General features: G+C 44.4%; 1 protein-coding gene across 3 annotated transcripts in view; it reads right to left on the reverse strand.

The window, feature by feature from the left end:
- The window catches only part of LOC308168641 (dynactin subunit 1-like), a 35,060-nt gene extending 20,804 nt beyond the window's left edge, over nt 1–14,256 (reverse strand). Inside the window, exons 1-10 of one of the 3 annotated variants that reach the window (XM_080543242.1) lie at nt 14,204–14,256; nt 11,195–11,446; nt 10,592–10,673; nt 10,413–10,456; nt 9,650–9,667; nt 6,426–6,581; nt 6,114–6,137; nt 4,896–5,093; nt 3,964–4,168; nt 3,090–3,168 (exon numbers count right to left, since the gene is read on the reverse strand). In XM_080543242.1, coding sequence (XP_080399368.1) covers nt 3,090–3,168; nt 3,964–4,168; nt 4,896–5,093; nt 6,114–6,137; nt 6,426–6,581; nt 9,650–9,667; nt 10,413–10,456; nt 10,592–10,673; nt 11,195–11,422 — 1,034 coding nt within the window. In that variant the 5' untranslated portion in view covers nt 11,423–11,446; nt 14,204–14,256. Of the gene's footprint in view, nt 1–3,089; nt 3,169–3,963; nt 4,169–4,895; nt 5,094–6,113; nt 6,138–6,425; nt 6,582–7,459; nt 7,741–9,649; nt 9,668–10,412; nt 10,457–10,591; nt 10,674–11,194; nt 11,447–14,203 lie in introns of those variants that run through there. The other 2 variants (XM_080543243.1, XM_080543244.1) reach the window with 2 other exon arrangements.
- Between the last annotated feature and the right edge of the window lie 5,744 nt (nt 14,257–20,000).

Consider the following 20,000-nt stretch of genomic DNA (forward strand, 5'->3'; position numbering starts at 1 on the left):
CCAGTGTACTAAAGCACCAGAGTACCAGTGTACTAAAGCACCAGAGTACCAGTGTACTACAGCACCAGAGTACCAGTGTACTAAAGCACCAGAGTACCAGCAGGGTTTGACGCTTACCTTTTCCCCAGGTAGCACTGTGCTACCATGTCAAAAAAAATTAGTAGCACACCAACAATTTCAGTAGCACAATGAAAATTGCGCAATTTTCGTATGACGACAACAAATTATCATAATCATAACATATCAGAATTATCATAACCGGCTCTTGACACTGTAGGTGTTTATTAATGCCTGTGTGGTGTTATTTTTAAATGTTGACATTTTTGAGTTAGTAATTCATAAAATACAAAGGTTCCATCTCACAGAACATAATGGAATGTAAAAACTTTGACGCTCAATATCTCTGAACTGCCCTAAGAAGCGGAGATAGAACCTTATCATTCTAAACGGAGATAGAACCTTATCATTCTAAACGGAGATAGAACCTTATCATTCTAAACGGAGATAGAACCTTATCATTCTAAACGGAGATAGAACCTTATCATTCTAAACGGAGATAGAACCTTCTCATTCTAAACGGAGATAGAACCTTATCATTCTAAACGGAGATAGAACCTTATCATTCTAAACGGAGATAGAACCTTCTCATTCTAAACGGAGATAGAACCTTCTCATTCTAAACGGAGATAGAACCTTATCATTCTAAACGGAGATAGAACCTTATCATTCTAAACGGAGATAGAACCTTATCATTCTAAACGGAGATAGAACCTTATCATTCTAAACGGAGATAGAACCTTATCATTCTAAACGGAGATAGAACCTTATCATTCTAAACGGAGATAGAACCTTATCATTCTAAACGGAGATAGAACCTTATCATTCTAAACGGAGATAGAACCTTATCATTCTAAACGGAGATAGAACCTTATCATTCTAAACAGAGATAGAACCTTATCATTCTAAACGGAGATAGAACCTTATCATTCTAAACGGAGATAGAACCTTATCATTCTAAACGGAGATAGACTTTGTATGTTAATATCAAAGGACCATGTTGGAAATAGGTGTTCACACTTTCACATGTCATCCCTTGGATTACTGCTTACTGTCGAACCATGAATAAACTCAATCAATCAATCAATCAAAGAGACAAAGCGGAGATTCCTTATTTGACAGCATCTAGACAACACAGCTCCGAGTCTGCCCAACCAGGTTAATGCCAGCACTCCAAAACCAACTCAGTAATCAATCAGCCAAACAGCAGTGAATATGCAAACCGTATAGCAGCCATTAATATGCAGCATACACAGGTAAGCCTACCTGGCTTCTGTGATTGTCTTTGGCTGCAGGTCCCGAAGTTAATATGTTGACAAGTTCAGTGATTTATCTCCTATGGTCACTTGTGATCATGAGGGACATGATCCCCATGATCTCTTACTCAGGGACACAGAGGCTCTCACAGTATGAATGAATGAATGAATGGTCTTTATTGTCATTGCTATAGTACAGGTACCAAACAACGAAATTTAGGAGGGGTGGCTCCCCTGGTGTTTAAGATTTTGTCGCACTGGTGCGATTGAATGTATTTCCAAGTCGCACAGAAATATATTCACTCGCAAATGCGACCAAAACAGTCGCACTGTCGAACCCTGACCAGTGTACTAAAGCACCAGAGTACCAGTGTACTAAAGCACCAGAGTACCAGTGTACTACAGCACCAGAGTACCAGTGTACTACAGCGGTAGAATGACAGTTCAATCGTTTTTTAGACTGGGATCTATTCATACAACAAGGGACGCAGCACTTTCCTGTTTTCCCATATTTGTCAGCGTCTTTGAGCCTCGGAAAAGCGCTATATAAATATAATTGATTATTATTATTACTGAGGCATTTCGAAGAGAGCGCCTCAGCCAACGTTGGACCCGGAAACACGTCACAACTTAACAACCGAATTGCTTAGTTCTAAAACAGTTCTATGAGACAACCTGAAGAACAAGAAATAGACAGCTTAGCCACGCAGAGCCGTTACAAACTATTTATTTATTTATGACACTATTCATGTCATACATTCTTCTTTTTCAGTAAGGACAACTGGAACAATAGTGAGTTATTAAACGGACTGACTTATATAGCGTCTTATTCCAAAGCGCTTTACAAAGGCCTCTCATTCACCCATTCACACACACATTCACACACCAATGGCGGCAAGCTGCCATGCAAGACGCCGGCCGGCCCGCTCATTAGGAGCAATTTGGGGTTCAGTGTCTTGCCCAAGGACACTTCGACATGTGGCCAGCCGGTGCTCGGAACCACCGATCTGCCAACCTTGCGATCATTAGACGGCGACTACTCTACCTCCTGAGACACAGCCTCTACCTCCTGAGACACAGACTCTACCTCCTGAGACACAGCCTCTACCTCCTGAGACACAGCCTCTACCTCCTGAGACACAGCCTCTACCTCCTGAGACACAGCCTCTACCTCCTGAGACACAGTCTCTACCTCCTGAGACACAGCCTCTACCTCCTGAGACACAGCCTCTACCTCCTGAGACACAGCCTCTACCTCCTGAGACACAGCCTCTACCTCCTGAGACACAGTCTCTACCTCCTGAGACACAGCCTCTACCTCCTGAGACACAGCCTCTACCTCCTGAGACACAGCCTCTACCTCCTGAGACACAGCCTCTACCTCCTGAGACACAGCCTCTACCTCCTGAGACACAGTCTCTACCTCCTGAGACACAGCCTCTACCTCCTGAGACACAGCCTCTACCTCCTGAGACACAGCCTCTACCTCCTGAGACACAGCCTCTACCTCCTGAGACACAGCCTCAACCTCCACCAGCCTCTACCTCCTGAGACACAGACTCTACCTCCTGAGACACAGCCTCTACCTCCTGAGACACAGCCTCTACCTCCTGAGACACAGCCTCTAGCTCCTGAGACACAGCCTCTACCTCCTGAGACACAGCCTCTACCTCCTGAGACACAGCCTCTACCTCCTGAGACACAGCCTCTACCTCCTGAGACACAGCCTCTACCTCCTGAGACACAGCCGCCCCCCCACAGTTCTTCTTGTCGTACCTGACCAGAGCTTCCTTCAGTCGGCCGTTCTGCTCCTCCAGCTGTTTGACCTGGTAACTGGAGGCAGCGCCGTCAGAGCCTGCAGGGGTCAGAGACAGGAGCTGATTGGTTGTCAGGGGTCAGAGACAGGAGCTGATTGGTTGCGTTTCCTTCCACAATTCAGAACACTTGAGTTTCATGTGACGTCTGTGAATACTATAAATAGGCAGCACATCGTTATTCAATATTAAGGTAGTAGTGTCAACTTTGCCAAGTAATATTGAATGTGTTCTCTGCATTATAGCCATTTCGTTTTTCTCGTGTTGTGAAAAAAAACCCAGATATAAACACCATTGATCACACATGAGATACATTTTCTCATTCAAGGTAAACACATACTGTCATATCATATCACATATCACTGACTCAAGTGGGTGAGCCCTGTGTGAACTCTAATGATGTCACAAACATAGATGGACCGATTCTCTCTTGAAAAATAGATTTTTATCTCAATGAAAATGAACCTGGAATAAAGGTTAAACACATAACAGTGCTTCTGCTTTGTTGGCGTCATTAACTCACTAACTGACAAGTGTTTGATCGGGTATTTCCCTAGCAACAATACTTTGATTGGCTAACAAAATGAAGCATCATCATAATTTATGCATTTCTGATGAATAAAGCCGGCCATGGCACTCTAGAATGTTGACAATGTGGGTGACTTTATTCACCCGTGGCCCTGAGTGAGTTAACACAGAGAACTAGAGAGTTAGTCTGAGAAGGGCATCCCCCCCTACGGTACACTGAAGACATGAGCGGTGTGAGACAGAGACGTTTTTCTGGAACCCAAACAAGTAAATAAACAGTAATATCTGGTGGCGAGGCTGCTGCTGACCGTTCTCCTCTATCTCATGTTTGATGATCTCCAGGTCCATGGTGAGCTCCTCCACCTTCTCCTTCAGAGACTCCACCTCCACCTGCAGGGACTCCGCCTTCTCCTCGGCCATCTCCTTGTCCAGCGTGGCTATCTCGATGGTGTCCGCCGTGTCTGACATCTCCTCCATGTAGCGGTCCTTCGACTCCAGCGCCTCCGTGGCGTCCTGAGGAGATCACAGATGATTAGAGATGTACTCAGTACTCAAGTTGTTCAGGAACTAGACTGTACCTTCTTGTTTAGTAACTAGACTGTACCTTCTTGTTTAGTAACTAGACTGTACCTTCTTGGTCAGGAACTAGACTGTACCTTCTTGTTCAGGAACTAGACTGTACCTTCTTGGTCAGGAACTAGACTGTACCTTCTTGGCCACTTTCAGGAACTAGACTGTACCTTCTTGGTCAGGAACTAGACCGTACCTTCTTGGCCACTTTCAGGAACTAGACTGTACCTTCTTGGTCAGGAACTAGACTGTACCTTCTTGGGCTCTTCCAGGAACTAGACTGTACCTTCTTGGCCTCTTTCAGGAACTAGACTGTACCTTCTTGGGCTCTTTCAGGAACTAGACTGTACCTTCTTGGCCACTTTCAGGAACTAGACTGTACCTTCTTGGCCTCTTTCAGGAACTAGACTGTACCTTCTTGGCCTCTTTCAGGAACTAGACCGTACCTTCTTGGCCTCTTTCAGGAACTAGACCGTACCTTCTTGGCCTCTTTCAGGAACTAGACCGTACCTTCTTGGCCTCTTTCAGGAACTAGACCGTACCTTCTTGGCCTCTTTCAGGAACTAGACCGTACCTTCTTGGCCTCTTTCAGGAACTAGACCGTACCTTCTTGGCCTCTTTCAGGAACTAGACCGTACCTTCTTGGCCTCTTTCAGGAACTAGACCGTACCTTCTTGGCCTCCTTCAGTTGCTTCTGCAGCTCTGCCTGCTGCTCCTGCATCTTGGCCTTCCACTCCTGCAGTTGCTCCAGCTGGATCTTGTGTTTCTCCAGCTCCTTCAGCTTGGCCTTGTCCTCCGTCCGCTTCATACGCAGCGTCTCCAGCTTCTCCTCCAGGTCCTTCACCTGGCCGCGCAGGGACTCCTCCTCCTGGTGGTGGGGGAGGGAGGGAGGGAGGGAGGGAGGGAATGAGGAGAGAGAGAGACCAGGGGTGATGGAGAAAGAGATAGGGGGAGAGACAAGAGGTTTGGGTGAGGAAGAGGGAGGGCAGAGGGAGAGGGAGAGGGAGGCAGTGAGGGAGGGAGGGAGAGAGAGACCAGGGGTGATGGAGAAAGAGATGGGGAGGAGACAAGAGGTGGGGTGAGGAAGAGAGGAGAGAGGGAGGGGCAGAGGGAGAGGGAGGCAGTGAGAAAGAGAGAGGGTTGAGAGGATGAGAAAAGAGAGAGATGGAGAAAAGGATGGAATGGAAAAATGAAATGAAATGGAGAAATGGAAGAAAGGAAGATTGAGGGGGAGAGAGAGAGAGAGACAGAGAGAGAGCGAGAGAAGGCACACAGGTTTTCACAACATGTCTCTATTGACATGTGATCAGTTGAGAAGAGCAGTGTGAAAAAGGGTGAGCTGGGAAGTGATCTGGAGGACCCGCCCTAGACTACTAGAGGATAACCCACACACACACACACCACCACCCAAAGACATGCTCCCGCCACCAAGAACCAAGAACCGTGACTGAATAAAGACTGACACTGCGTTGATCAAGGATGTGATAGTGACAGATGGAAATACAGAGCCTCAATATGGCCCTGTGTGGGCGGGGGGGGACACCAGGGGAAGTGCAGAGGTAGTGAGGAGGACCATTCCCAGAACACACCACCACAAACACTCTAATAACCAGATCCCAAATCAAGCCCTCGCCCCTAAACACTTGTTGACGGTCCTTTATTATCATCATCATCATCATCATTCAAGGAACGATGGGCCTCAATCTATCCTCCTAGAGGACTGACTGGAGCTTTTAGAAGAAGTGTGCTTACAACCTAATCAGATCCTCTCAGTTCAACAAGTGTTTGTCTGGGGTGTGTGTAGGGCTTGTTTGGGAACTGGGCGTGAGTATGTTAGTTCGACATGCCCAACCTGTGAATGCAACATGGCACTGTGTTGTACCCCTACCTGCTTCGATACCACACTCTCCCCCTGTTTATAACGACACATGGATGGAACAGTCATTCAGACGACAGTACATGACAACTGAAAGCACATAATGGGACTACGCGTCAACACTGAAAACGACATTTCTGAATATCTTCTCCCTGGAAGGGAGTTTTCCAAAAGGTCAGTTTTCAGTGACCTAAAAAGCAGTTTGCGTGTGGACGAAAGGCGCATAGAAAAAGCTCGGTTTTAAAAAGAAAAATACCTAGGTACGTGTGGACAGGCTTACTTAGATAACTATCTGATCAGGGTTAGGGTTAGGGTTAGACTGACCTTGCTGGGGGTCGCAGGGGGCGGAGCTCCGGCCGCGGCAGGAGAGCCACTGGGCAGGGGGACCACAGGAGCCCCCAGTGCAGTCTGGGTAGCCAGGCCGGCCTCGCTGACATCCCCAGACAGGGAGCTGGACAAACCTGAGGCAGGAGTCGGGGTCTGGATGGAGGGAGGGGGAGGGGGAGGGGGAGGGGGAGGGGGAGGGGAGAGGAAGAAGCGGGAGTGAGACAACGAGGGAAAGAGAAAAGAAAGAAGAAAGGGTGGAGAAGATGAGTAGAGAAACCAAGAGGAGAAAGGTAAAGCATGTGTAGAACAATAAATTGACATCGGTGTGAAACTGAGACCCCCCCCCTGGAGAGTCCCTCCTTGCGATTGGTTGATCAAAGTGAGATGTTACCCAACACCAGGTGCCCTCAGCCCATCACCCTGTAGCGTGTGAACCAACCCGGCATGCTAAACACCCCTGGCACAGGTGGCAGAACAGAACACAGTGCTATAGGTCACCCCCAGGGGAGGCTGGTGGGTGGAGGCATACATCAGAGGATGGGCTCATTGTGATGCGTAATGGAATGGAATGGAATGAGTAACGGTATCAAACTCTACCTCCATCAGCCTCCCCTTTCTGTGTTGCTATGGTTACTACAGTACACAGAATTGATTGGTAGAGGTCAACTGTGCCAAGAGAGGTGAAGTCTGGTCTGAGCAGCGAGACTGTAGGATGTTTTTTGCCTCCCAATGCTTTGGTAGCATAGTCACTATTTGGTGTGACTTATTATACTAAGACAACATCTACTATAGCTAACTAAAGCCATGAAAGACCAGGGCTCACTCCTACTGGATGAAGTCCCCCTTTAGACACTGCTCGAGGGTCAGTTATACAGTCCACCCCCCCCCTAATGGTTCATGTTTGGACTAGGGGTAGGAGAAACTGATCCTAGATCTGTGTCTACTGGCAAACTCTTCCAGGGATCCCCCCCTCTTGGAGCAGAATGGACCGTTCCTGACGTGGGTCAGACAGGTGGTTTCAGGGAACGTACCATGAGGAGGGAGGGGAGGGAGGTGGCGGAGGAGAGGCGAGTTGGAGTGTTCCACTGTTGCGTATGACAGAAACTCCATTAGCTGGTAGAACTGCTGCTCTCTGCCTGAGGATGATCTCTCTAACAACTTTACACACTCACATTCTATAACTTTACACACTCATTCTATGACTTTACACTCTGGGCTTATGCTGTGTGACATTGGGCTGGGAGTGTCCCCCCACACGCTAAATCATTTTACACACCCCTCCTCAGACTCTCTGCAGTTTTTCAATGTTGTGAATCTGATGTTACATCGAGGCTACAGTGCTGTACACAAGTGCCTCCGACAGTTGCCTTAACACAATTAACTTCGATTCACGTGTCTGTAGATTTCTGTAGACTAGACTACTGTTCTTTCCTGATCTGTAACATTCCTACCTTCATCTATCCATATCTACTTCATGATCCATGTTTCACATCTGTTACTCTGCGTCAGTATGAAGTGTAACTGTACAACAGGTGAGTGGATATGTTACAGTACATGTGGGAATACGGTACATGTGGGAAAACTAGGGTTAGGGTTAGGGTTAGGTGCTAGGGTGCTAGGGTTAAGGTTAGGGTTAGGGTTAGACATGCCAGCATGTACCAAGTCGACGTAGCACCCTAGCACCTAACCCTAACCCTAGTTTTCCCACATGTACCATAACAGATAGAGGAGCTCTCTACTGGGACTCCTCACTGTGTCTGTCTGCTGTTAGCAAGCTCACCTTAGTACGACGGGAGATGGACTGGAGGAGGATGGGGTAATTGCAGAGAGGATAGAGGACACGGACAGACACACGGACACACACACACGCACACACGCACACGCACGCACACGCACACAGGCCCAGCAGAGGAGGCAATGGCAGCAGTTAGCAGCACAAGCAGAAACAGGGTTATCTAATGTTAGTCTACACACACACATGAGTCTATTACCACACACACACACACACACACACACACACACAGATATGGCTATTACAGCAAGACTACTGGGTCTATTCATTCATTCACTGTATTCACTGTAATCATTATTTAGGCAATATTCAATGCAGGACCATAATTGTTCAAATATTCTTTCTATAATATAACAATATACATTTTCTTTCTTTACAACTTAAATAAAATGTGGAGAGTTAGTAGATGAGAGGGTGGTGTTAATGCTAAAGGCATGCATACCTGTAGTGTTATAAGAGCAACGTGATTGTGACAAAATGACGTGTGATGATAAGATCCAAAGTGGAGGCTCAACAGCGTGACAATGCAACAGAGATTTGTGCGTGGAACTCTACGTACAGTGGAACTCTACGTACAGTGGAACTCTACGTACAGTTGAACTCTACGTACCGTGCATTCGGAAAGTATTCAGACCCCTTCACTTTTTCCCCATGTTATTGTATTATAGACTCAATTTAAAATGGATTAAATTTAAATGATTTGCCATGCCATGGCAGCTTCAGTTTTGTAAGCAGTGTATTGAAGCAGTGTATTGATGACAGATGATAGAAAGAGAGAGAGAGAGAGAGAGAGAGAGAGAGAGAGAGAGAGAGCAACAGGAAGAACCAGTTGAGAAAGTGGACAGATAGTGAAGTCAAGATTGTTATAGTAGCAAAACAGCACAAAATGTTTTCTTTGTGGCTGAACACTAACGTACGTTTTCTCAGATTTGTTGGTGTCTTCCTTGTCACATAATTGAATAGTTGATGTATGAGAGGAAATGCTTTTATTTACAGGTCTACAATGGTCAGCAGAGTAGCTGAACAAATTGACAACTCTGTAACACACACACATGTAGTTGTGTGCACATTGGCAAACCGGTTTGTGCTCTAGGGGCTGAGCCCCCCCTAAAGGTCTAACACCGCCCCGGGTCTGAATACTTTCCCAACGCACTGAGAAGATCGCCTGAGAAGAGCCAGACACATGACTGACATGAGGCATGGAATTAACACTGCACTGACGATGAAAAAAAACAGGGATACGAAACAACCAAAGTGAAGCGGTAGTATAATAATATTCCAAAAGAAGCTGAAAGAAGACCGCCATGCGAAAACAAAATGTCGTCCTAGTCCAAATGCTGTGTTGTGTAAAAGTAAATATGACAAGGAAAACCACCATGGCAAAATAAGTGAGCATGATGTAGTAGTAGCTGGTTTTAAATATCAATACCTTCCTTAGACTGGGCGTCTGTAACAGGTGGTTGGGAGAAGACAGGAGGAGAGATACAGAGACAAATATGTAAGGTATGAGAGGTTGGGAGGGGAGATAGAAGGGAGGGAGGGAGGGAGGGAGGGACGATACAGGACAACAACATATCGTGATGTTAGAATTATAAGGTTCTATCTCCATTTTTTCCAAAAATTTAGTTTTTTACATAATCTGATCCATTAGGTGTTTATTAATGCCTGTGTGGTGTTATTTTTAAAATGTTGACATTGTGGTGGTCTAGTGGATAGTGAGTTTGACTTGTGATAAATATCTCTGAACTGCCCTAAATGGAGACAGAACCTTAGAATTCTAAGCTCACGACTGGGCTATGGGTCTTGTAAAGATTTTATTGACAGTCACTCTACTGTAGGTCAAAGGTCAATACAACCAAATTCTGCCATCCTTTTCTGGACTTTACAAACTACAGGTCCGACTCGAATCATACTGTGCTGGCACTGTTTCAGCAACTATGGTGGCCTGGTGGGCACATCACCAGCCAGCCCAGTAAAGCACAGCACAGCTCAGCTCGGCCTCAGCTCTGTAGCTTGAATTAGGGTTCTGGATTTAGGAGGAGACCCTTGGTAAGGCAGGTCATCAAATGTTAATTCACATACTACTATACGTTTCACCTGATTACTGCAGACTTCTCACACCTTTACCTTCTTTCACTGTGAGAGACGCAGGTCAGGTAGGAGTTGTGATGCAGGTGTGTCTGTGTGATTACCTGTTTGCCTGATTTTGGAGTCTCTTTTACAGTCTCTAGAAAGTCTGAATAGAAGAAAAAAAAAGAGAAGAGCAGATCAGACAGTTATTACCCAAACACGCACATGTATAGCAGCGCGCGCATGCACGCACACACACAGTAATAGTCTATGTTGCTTTTGTAAGTGACCCAACACAAACCTTTCTGCCTGGGGAACTTGGGCGTTGCTCCCTCCGGTGTCTCTGGAGTGGTGGCACTCGACCCATCCTCCACCAGCTGGATCTGCACAGAGGAAGATGATGAATGGATGAATCACTCTAATGAACTCTCTTATTCATCTAGAAATCTATCGCACTTGCACTCCAAAAGACAGGGGAAAATCACACTTATTTTACAGCTGTTTTGGACTGATGGTGTGTGTGTGTGTGTGTGTGTGTGTGTGTGTGTGTGTGTGTGTGTGTGTGTGTGTGTGCAGGGTTGTTACAAAGAATGTAAGAGGACACGCCACGCCATGTTGTCAGGTTGGATCCGCCACTAAACATTTCAGAGCAAATGGAACTGATACTTAGTAATGATAGAGTAACTATAGACTACAGTAACTTTCTCACCAATGACATCATTGTTCAAAAACCGAAAGTAATAGCATTATGTCAATTCCAAGTTTTAGCACATTTTGTCATGAATAAATGCCAGTTGGTATTGATAATGGATTTCAATGCCACCTTGTTCAAAAAGCCTGGGGAGAATCCTGAGTGTGTGTGTGTGTGTGTGTGTGTGTGTGTGTGTGTGTGTGTCTTCGTTACCTGGGACTGGCGCACAAAGATGCCGCAGTTCTCGTCACATTTGAAGTAGCGCTTGCCCTGCACGGTGCCGTCGTTCTTGCCCTTGGGCTCGTCCAGGATCACGCCGACCCACTTGCCCGTCTGGAAGAGGGTGGCGCCCACGTAGGCCACGGTGCCCTTCTGACCCTTCCCGATCACCTCCACCACAGAGCCCACCTTGGCAGGCTTGCCTCCCCCCTCCGCACTCATACTTCTGACCACACTGCCGCTCAGCTAGGGGGGAGGGAGTGAAAGAGAGGGAGACAGGTGAAAGGGAGGGGGTGGGGAGAGAGAGAGAGAGAGAGGGGGGGGGGGGGCCGACAGGCAGGGGAGGGGGGGGGAGACAGGGACACAATGGGTCATTAAAGGGTATTAAGGCTACTTTGCGCCATGCGCTTTGCCCCCCCAACGCCTTTGACTATTGCCATGCCAACGCCTTCATGATTTTCATTGGAACAACCAAGATTTAGAGACTGACAAAATGTTTGGTGTTGACAATGCCTCACAATGCCTCACAATCCCCTCTCAGAATGTTGTGGTCGGGTTTGACACAAAAGCCAACCAGCTGACTCCAGCCAGGCAGTCTGACAGCCTGAGGACACGTTCACACTCAGTCACAGTCATATGGTCCAGTCTGCAGCGAGCAGCATCCTGACAAACAGCCCAGCTCACTGTCTGCCAACACAGAGGACCTCTTTCATGGTCTGAACTCACTGGGCTGTGGCGAAGAACATAAACACTTTAACTGAGTCTGCTGCCAGGGAGGATACGTATGACATCATTATCATGTGACATGTAGAAGGGTTCAGCCTATGTGGTGAAGACTGACTGACCATAACGGCAGCCAAGGTGTATTGGGGGAGAAAAAAAAGGGTCTTGAGCGTAGCTAACATCGGCGAGTCAAGCCAAGTGAATAACGTAATTTAGCTAAATGAGAAACGAAACATCGAATATGATGAACACTGAAGTTGAGTGAGTGAAACACAACCATCTAGCCTTCTGCCTAGCTGACACCTCGACCACAACATGAATATCTTCCCTCCTTGAGGACCTTCTTCAACAAATGAATATGTGGGAGCCACCGTACCATACGACAAGGACAGGGCGCTGTATCCGAGCTGTGGTGAGTACTTTTGAGTTCACTATTGTCTGATTCTTTGCTGATATAATGCAGTGCAGTTACAAAGACACATCTAGCACTTGTTCAAGTGTGAATCAAATGTCGTAAAAACCTTGATCAATCAATCAATCAAAGCAATCATTGGTCAAAGGAACCACTGACTGAATCAGAGCAGTTAACCTCCCAAATGTATGGTGATTAACAGTCTTCCTACATGTCCTTGCTCAAGCTACTCACCTTGATGCCTCCAATAGAATGCCTTCTTCCCAAAGCCATGTTGGCTAATTCTATCACAGAATAATAGAAAAATAGAGATAGCTTCTCTTCTCTCCTTTCACATCTCTCCTAATGGGAGAGGGGAGTGTAATGTAATAGAGGCTAGAGAGAAAAGGGGAGGGTCTAGCAGACAGGGCTATTTTACGAACCAGGAAATTGTACAACTGTTGTTGAAATGTAATGCTTCGTCAATCCCAGAATCTAGCCTCCCTGTAGCCTACTACATCATTAAGGAATCAGGATAATGACAAGGCCAGACAGGACAGGGGTGAGACAAGCCAGGGTTAGCGAACCCGCAATTCACACATGCATTTGTTAGCTCAGTGTGAAAATGACCTCAATGTTTAAATCCCAGATGACACATATGAAACAGGGTCCTCATGTATGAACATACTCAGAACAGTTGTGTTGTTGATGTGATGGCCAGCAGCAGTGAGCAGTTAGATAGAACTGTTTCAGTTGTAACGAAAATGATGATGTTTTTATTGTTGTCTTTAAAACAGCTGTCGCTGTCATGTTCGGGTGCATTTCTCCAGGTGTTATTCTATTGTTGGTGAGAGGTTTTGTGAGTCATTGGGCTTTACAAAAACATTGTGAGAAGTCAGCAAACAAAATCTTCGACTTTGATATAGTATTTGAATAAATGAATGAATGAATGAGTGAATGAATGAATGAATGGTCTTTATTGTCATTAATACAGTACAGGTACCATACAACGACATTTAGGAGGGGGGGCTCCCCTGGTGCTAGGAAAAAGACTAAAAACAAGAAGGGAAAAGAGCTGGTTTACATAAATAAAGGCTATGTACACTATCTACTATACTATACTATACAATAAAACACTGTGCTGATATACTGTACTGTGTGATATAGTATTAGATATAGTATTAGATACAGTATTAGATATAGTATTAGATATAGTATTAGATACAGTATTAGATACAGTATTAGATAGAGTATTAGATACAGTATTAGATATAGTATTAGTCCACATAGCTGACTGCCTCTGCTGCTTGGCTGAGTGTTGACTTGTGACACTGTTGTTGACATTATTAGCATGCTAGCTAACGTTAGCTGGATGTAAACACAACACAGTCATGATGACAGCAGCTGACTGACTTATCTGTCTTTATAACAGAAAGCTCCACTTTATCTCTCTGTCTGGCTGCCATGTCGAGGACCTGCCTGAGAATGTGACTCTTACTTGTATAATAATGGGGTGTAACAATGAAGTTGAAACCTGGACTGACAGCTAGTTAGCTAAGCTAACTATACTCTGCAGATATCTGTGTGAGTCAGTCAGTGTGAACCAACCGGCAGTTTGTTGTGTTGACGTCACCACTTCTAAAACATCTATATAGAGCTATTAGCTACCATTCATATAATAATAACCGTTATAATAACCGTTTCTTAATGAAATATAATAATAATAACCGTTATTGCACCAAACGTTCTTGATTTAGCTGTTATGCTAGCTAGCTTGTTTGTTTATTATTAGGATCCCCGTTAGCTAAAGCCATGACATTAGCTAGCTAGCTAACAGTGTCAATTAGTTTAGTGAGAGCTAAGCTATCTTTAACTAGGCACTTACTTACCCGATAAAATGACCCAGTCGGCTGTGTTACAGTTTGTTATGTAAATGTCCAGCTAACCTTGTTACAGACAGACAGAGGTAGAAGCTTAACGATCAGTCTGCGATGTCTACAAATGACTTCCGGTGCACGTTGCACGTTTTCAAAGTAAAGGTCCTCTTTAAGATTGACAATAAAAGTCCTTAGGCCCTGTCTGTTTTCCTCTTTTCAAAGTAAAGGTCCTCTTTAAGGTTTACAATAAAAGTCCTTAGGACCTGTCTGTTTTCCTCTTTTCAAAGTAAAGGTCCTCTTTAAGGTTTACAATAAAAGTCCTTATTAGGACCTGTCTGTTTTCTTCTTTTCAAAGTAAAGGTCCTCTTTAAGGTTTACAATAAAAGTCCTTAGGACCTGTCTGTTTTCTTCTTTTCAAAGTAAAGGTCCTCTTTAAGGTTTACAATAAAAGTCCTTAGGACCGGTCTGTTTTCCTCTTTTCAAAGTAAAGGTCCTCTTTAAGGTTGACAATAAAAGTCCTTAGGACCTGTCTGTTTCCTTCTTTTCAAAGTAAAGGTCCTCTTTAAGGTTTACAATAAAAGTCCTTAGGACCTGTCTGTCACACCTCCGGGTTCATTTTTGATGTTGTCACTGAGCGTAAACATAATTGTGCTGAAACTAAATGTATGTATGACTACCAAAAATCGGAAGAATTTAAAAAACAAACACTTATATAGATTGGAATAATTGTATCACACTTTTTTTTTTGTATCACACTTTTTTTTTTACTCTAGATTATGATTGCTCATGTTGATCTTTGTTGAGATTGTGTTTCTGATATAGGCAGACTTTTCCCATTTCCACTTTTATAAGACGAATGCTGAACCACATGCTAAGACAATGTTGTTGCAATAGTAATTACATCATCTGTAAGTGTACTACTAAGTGCTACTAATGTATTAAGTGTTACCTACTTTCATGAATCAATAAACTTGATAAACTTGAACCTACCCTGATTAAATGGTTGCATTGGTTTAAGAGATAGAGGTAGTTGAGGGTCCCATATCACAGCATGTGCCCATTCTCTAGGTTGGTAGCCTTTCTCTTTCTATAATTGACTGTTTCACCAATGTGAGGACAATAACATTTTTATTAATGTATGCTATCAGACTAGCTGGTGGTTTTGTGTGTGTATGTGTGTGTGTGTGTGTGTGTGTTTATAATTAAGATATATTTAAAAATGATATATATATGTTACGGTACATGTGGTAAGACGGTACATGTGGGAAAACTAGGGTTAGGGTTAGGTGCTAGGGTGCTACGGTTAGGGTTAGGGTTAGGATTAGGGGTAGGGTTAGGGTTAAGGTTAGGGTTAGACATGCCAGCATGTACCAAGTCGACGTAGCACCTAACCCTAACCCTAGTTTTCCCACATATACCGTAACATATATACAGCCCTCGAATAGGAGGTACAGGACCCCGGCCGCTAAGACAAACAGACTGAAGAACTGCTTCTACCACAGGGCCGTCAAGGCCCTGAACACAGCAAAGGCCTAAGTTCTGGGCCCAGGACAGTCCGGACGGATTGTATGGCAGCTAGTGCTGAGGCACAAACATGTACATTTCAAGCCTGCAAACTGTGACACTTTAAAATAACGTGAAAAAATACTTTTGTGCAATATGACAACCCTAGTTGACTATCTGTGCAGTATAGTACAGTGGATTGTGTACATAGCCTTTATTTATGTAAACCAGCTCCTTACCTTCTTGTGATTTTATGCTTTTTCTAAAAAATAAAAAAAATAAAAAATAAATGTTCCCTTTCCTAACACCAGGGGAGCCACCCCTCCTAAATTTCGTTGTTTGGTACCTGTACTGTAGCAATGACAAATAAAGTCCATTCCATTCCATATAACAACAATTTGAAGAACCATGAGACAATTGGAGTGTTATTGTTTTTGTTGCTGCAAGGATCCCATCATCCCAGCCCAGAATCCTATGACAGAACATTGACTAACATGCCTTTCAGTACAGCAATTATCCACCCATCTGGTTCTGCAGAGGCCATAATCAGGAGGGCAGGAAGGCATGTGAGAAATGTGAGAGGGAAAAAAGAAAACATGCGCATTCCCTCTTCTCAAGCATTCCACTGATTGAAGATATAGTACACCATTCATCTCAATGCAATAGTTAAGTTATCTTGGTAACACCCATGTAAGTAATTTAGAAGACAATAATAATAAAGGTTAATTACTTGGTTGATACATAAAAATACAATATTATTACCATATGATTACCATACCACTTTTTTCCCTTCTGTAATAAGACCTGTTATGATATAGAAACCCATTGACATGTATATTCCCAGCAAAACAACAGTACTGTACGGTGAGACAGACGCAGTAGCTTATATGATTGTTGAAAGAGAATGCACTCACTTAGACCACTATCAGAACGTCTCACTCAGACCACTATCAGAACGTCTCACTCAGACCACTATCAGAGTGTCTCACTTAGACCACTATCAGAATGTCTCACTTAGACCACTATCAGAACGTCTCACTTAGACCACTATCAGAATGTCTCACTTAGACCACTATCAGAATGTCTCACTCAGACCACTATCAGAATGTCTCACTCAGACCACTATCAGAGTGTCTCACTTAGACCACTATCAGAATGTCTCACTTAGACCACTATCAGAACGTCTCACTCAGACCACTATCAGAGTGTCTCACTTAGACCACTATCAGAATGTCTCACTTAGACCACTATCAGAACGTCTCACTTAGACCACTATCAGAATGTCTCACTTAGACCACTATCAGAATGTCTCACTCAGACCACTATCAGAGTGTCTCACTCAGACCACTATCAGAGTGTCTCACTTAGACCACTATCAGAGTGTCTCACTTAGACCACTATCAGAATGTCTTAGACCACTATCAGAGTGTCTCACTTAGACCACTATCAGAATGTCTCACTTAGACCACTATCAGAATGTCTCACTTAGACCACTATCAGAGTGTCTCACTTAGACCACTATCAGAGTGTCTCACTTAGACCACTATCAGAATGTCTCACTTAGACCACTATCAGAACGTCTCACTTAGACCACTATCAGAATGTCTCACTCAGACCACTATCAGAATGTCTCACTTAGACCACTATCAGAACGTCTCACTTAGACCACTATCAGAACGTCTCACTCAGACCACTATCAGAGTGTCTCACTTAGACCACTATCAGAATGTCTCACTTAGACCACTATCAGAGTGTCTCACTTAGACCACTATCAGAGTGTCTCACTTAGACCACTATCAGAACGTCTCACTTAGACCACTATCAGAATGTCTCACTTAGACCACTATCAGAGTGTCTCACTTAGACCACTATCAGAACGTCTCACTCAGACCACTATCAGAGTGTCTCACTTAGACCACTATCAGAGTGTCTCACTTAGACCACTATCAGAGTGTCTCACTTAGACCACTATCAGAGTGTCTCACTTAGACCACTATCAGAGTGTCTCACTTAGACCACTATCAGAGTGTCTCACTTAGACCACTATCAGAGTGTCTCACTTAGACCACTATCAGAGTGTCTCACTTAGACCACTATCAGAGTGTCTCACTTAGACCACTATCAGAACGTCTCACTTAGACCACTATCAGAATGTCTCACTTAGACCACTATCAGAGTGTCTCACTTAGACCACTATCAGAATGTCTCACTTAGACCACTATCAGAATGTCTTAACTCAGACCACTATCAGAATGTCTCACTCAGACCACTATCAGAGTGTCTCACTTAGACCACTATCAGAATGTCTCACTTAGACCACTATCAGAATGTCTTAACTCAGACCACTATCAGAATGTCTCACTTAGACCACTATCAGAGTGTCTCACTTAGACCACTATCAGAGTGTCTCACTTAGACCACTATCAGAGTGTCTCACTTAGACCACTATCAGAGTGTCTCACTTAGACCACTATCAGAATGTCTTAACTCAGACCACTATCAGAATGTCTCACTTAGACCACTATCAGAGTGTCTCACTTAGACCACTATCAGAATGTCTCACTTAGACCACTATCAGAGTGTCTCACTTAGACCACTATCAGAATGTCTCATTCAGACCACTATCAGAGTGTCTCACTTAGACCACTATCAGAATGTCTCATTTAGACCACTATCAGAGTGTCTCACTCAGACCACTATCAGAATGTCTCATTCAGACCACTATCAGAATGTCTCACTCAGACCACTATCAGAATGTCTCACTTAGACCACTATCAGAATGTCTCACTCAGACCACTATCAGAATGTCTCACTTAGACCACTATCAGAATGTCTCACTCAGACCACTATCAGAATGTCTCACTCAGACCACTATCAGAATGTCTCACTTAGACCACTATCAGAACGTCTCACTTAGACCACTATCAGAATGTCTCACTCAGACCACTATCAGAATGTCTCATTCAGACCACTATCAGAATGTCTCACTCAGACCACTATCAGAATGTCTCATTCAGACCACTATCAGAGTGTCTCACTTAGACCACTATCAGAATGTCTCACTCAGACCACTATCAGAGTGTCTCATTCAGACCACTATCAGAGTGTCTCAGATAGGAGGTTAATGATTCCTATGACAGCTACAGTATGAGGGCCTACTCTTTGACTGGAGGAATAACTCATTATACATGTGGCACTTTTTAGGTATATCTGTATTAGTGTCGACCTGTTTGTCGTTGTGTTTCTTCTCGTCCAGAGACATATACTGTACATCATTAACAGGCTGATGCAGTTTTAGGTCCTGTTTTTAAATTGTCTAACTGACCTCTATGATTTGATCAAAATGACACAAACATTTTTATCTTGTATGAAGACAAATATTGTCTGTGAATTGCACCTGTCGCCTATATTGCAGTGTTTATCATTAATCAATATTGTACATCACTGTCACCAATGTGCCTGGCTGGAGTAAACGTGTCACCTGTAATAAATCCCTGTAGACCGGAGAGCTTTGTGTGTGTGTGTGTGTGTGTGTGTGTGTGTGTGTGTGTGTGTGTGTGTGTGTGTGTGTGTGTGTGTGTGTGTGTGTGTGTGTGTGTGTGTGTGTGTGTGTGTGTGTGTGCGTGTGCGGTAGGAGCGACGCTGCGCCTCTATTTGTTGTGACGCGCCTGCGCTTTTCACGCGTAATTAGCAGGGGGACCAAACTGGCCAATCACATCTGAATACTGTCTGAATACTGTCACTACCGGCCCGGCGGAGAGACTCTGTGCCCAGCGCTGGGTGAGCGATAGTGTGACAGAGACAGGTCCTGAGCCAGGGAGTGTGACAGAGACAGAGACAGGTCCTGCATTAGTTAACCGCGGGTCACCGTCCCCTCTATTCCCAGCAAGGTAAGACTTTATAAACATACATTATTATTATAGGCTACAATTCATTTGATTACATTAAATGATTGTTTTAATAGTAAGATGGGTTGGTTATAGTTTGGATGGTGTCCTGTTCGTTCATTCTTTGGATAACCACAGCGAGCTCTTATCCCGAGTGACAGGAGGACGGAACTCCTGATCGGTGCAATGTCGCTTGATGCACCGGCCAGGAGTTGATGGCGACACTTGCGAATGCATCATCTATGCCGATCGATCTACTGATCGGAACTTATAATTGATCGATCTGATTATTTTCGTACTTCACAGTGTGTACGTAAAGCATGCAACTTTATCCCGCGATTAGCCTTGTCCCGTTGACACAGGACGTCCCGGTGACATGGAGCGTTCCGGTGGATGGGACACATTACGTCACCACTTGT

The sequence above is a fragment of the Nansenia antarctica genome (genome assembly GCF_963989245.1).
Source record: "Nansenia antarctica genome assembly, chromosome: 12".
Taxonomy (NCBI): Eukaryota; Metazoa; Chordata; class Actinopteri; order Argentiniformes; family Microstomatidae; genus Nansenia; species Nansenia antarctica.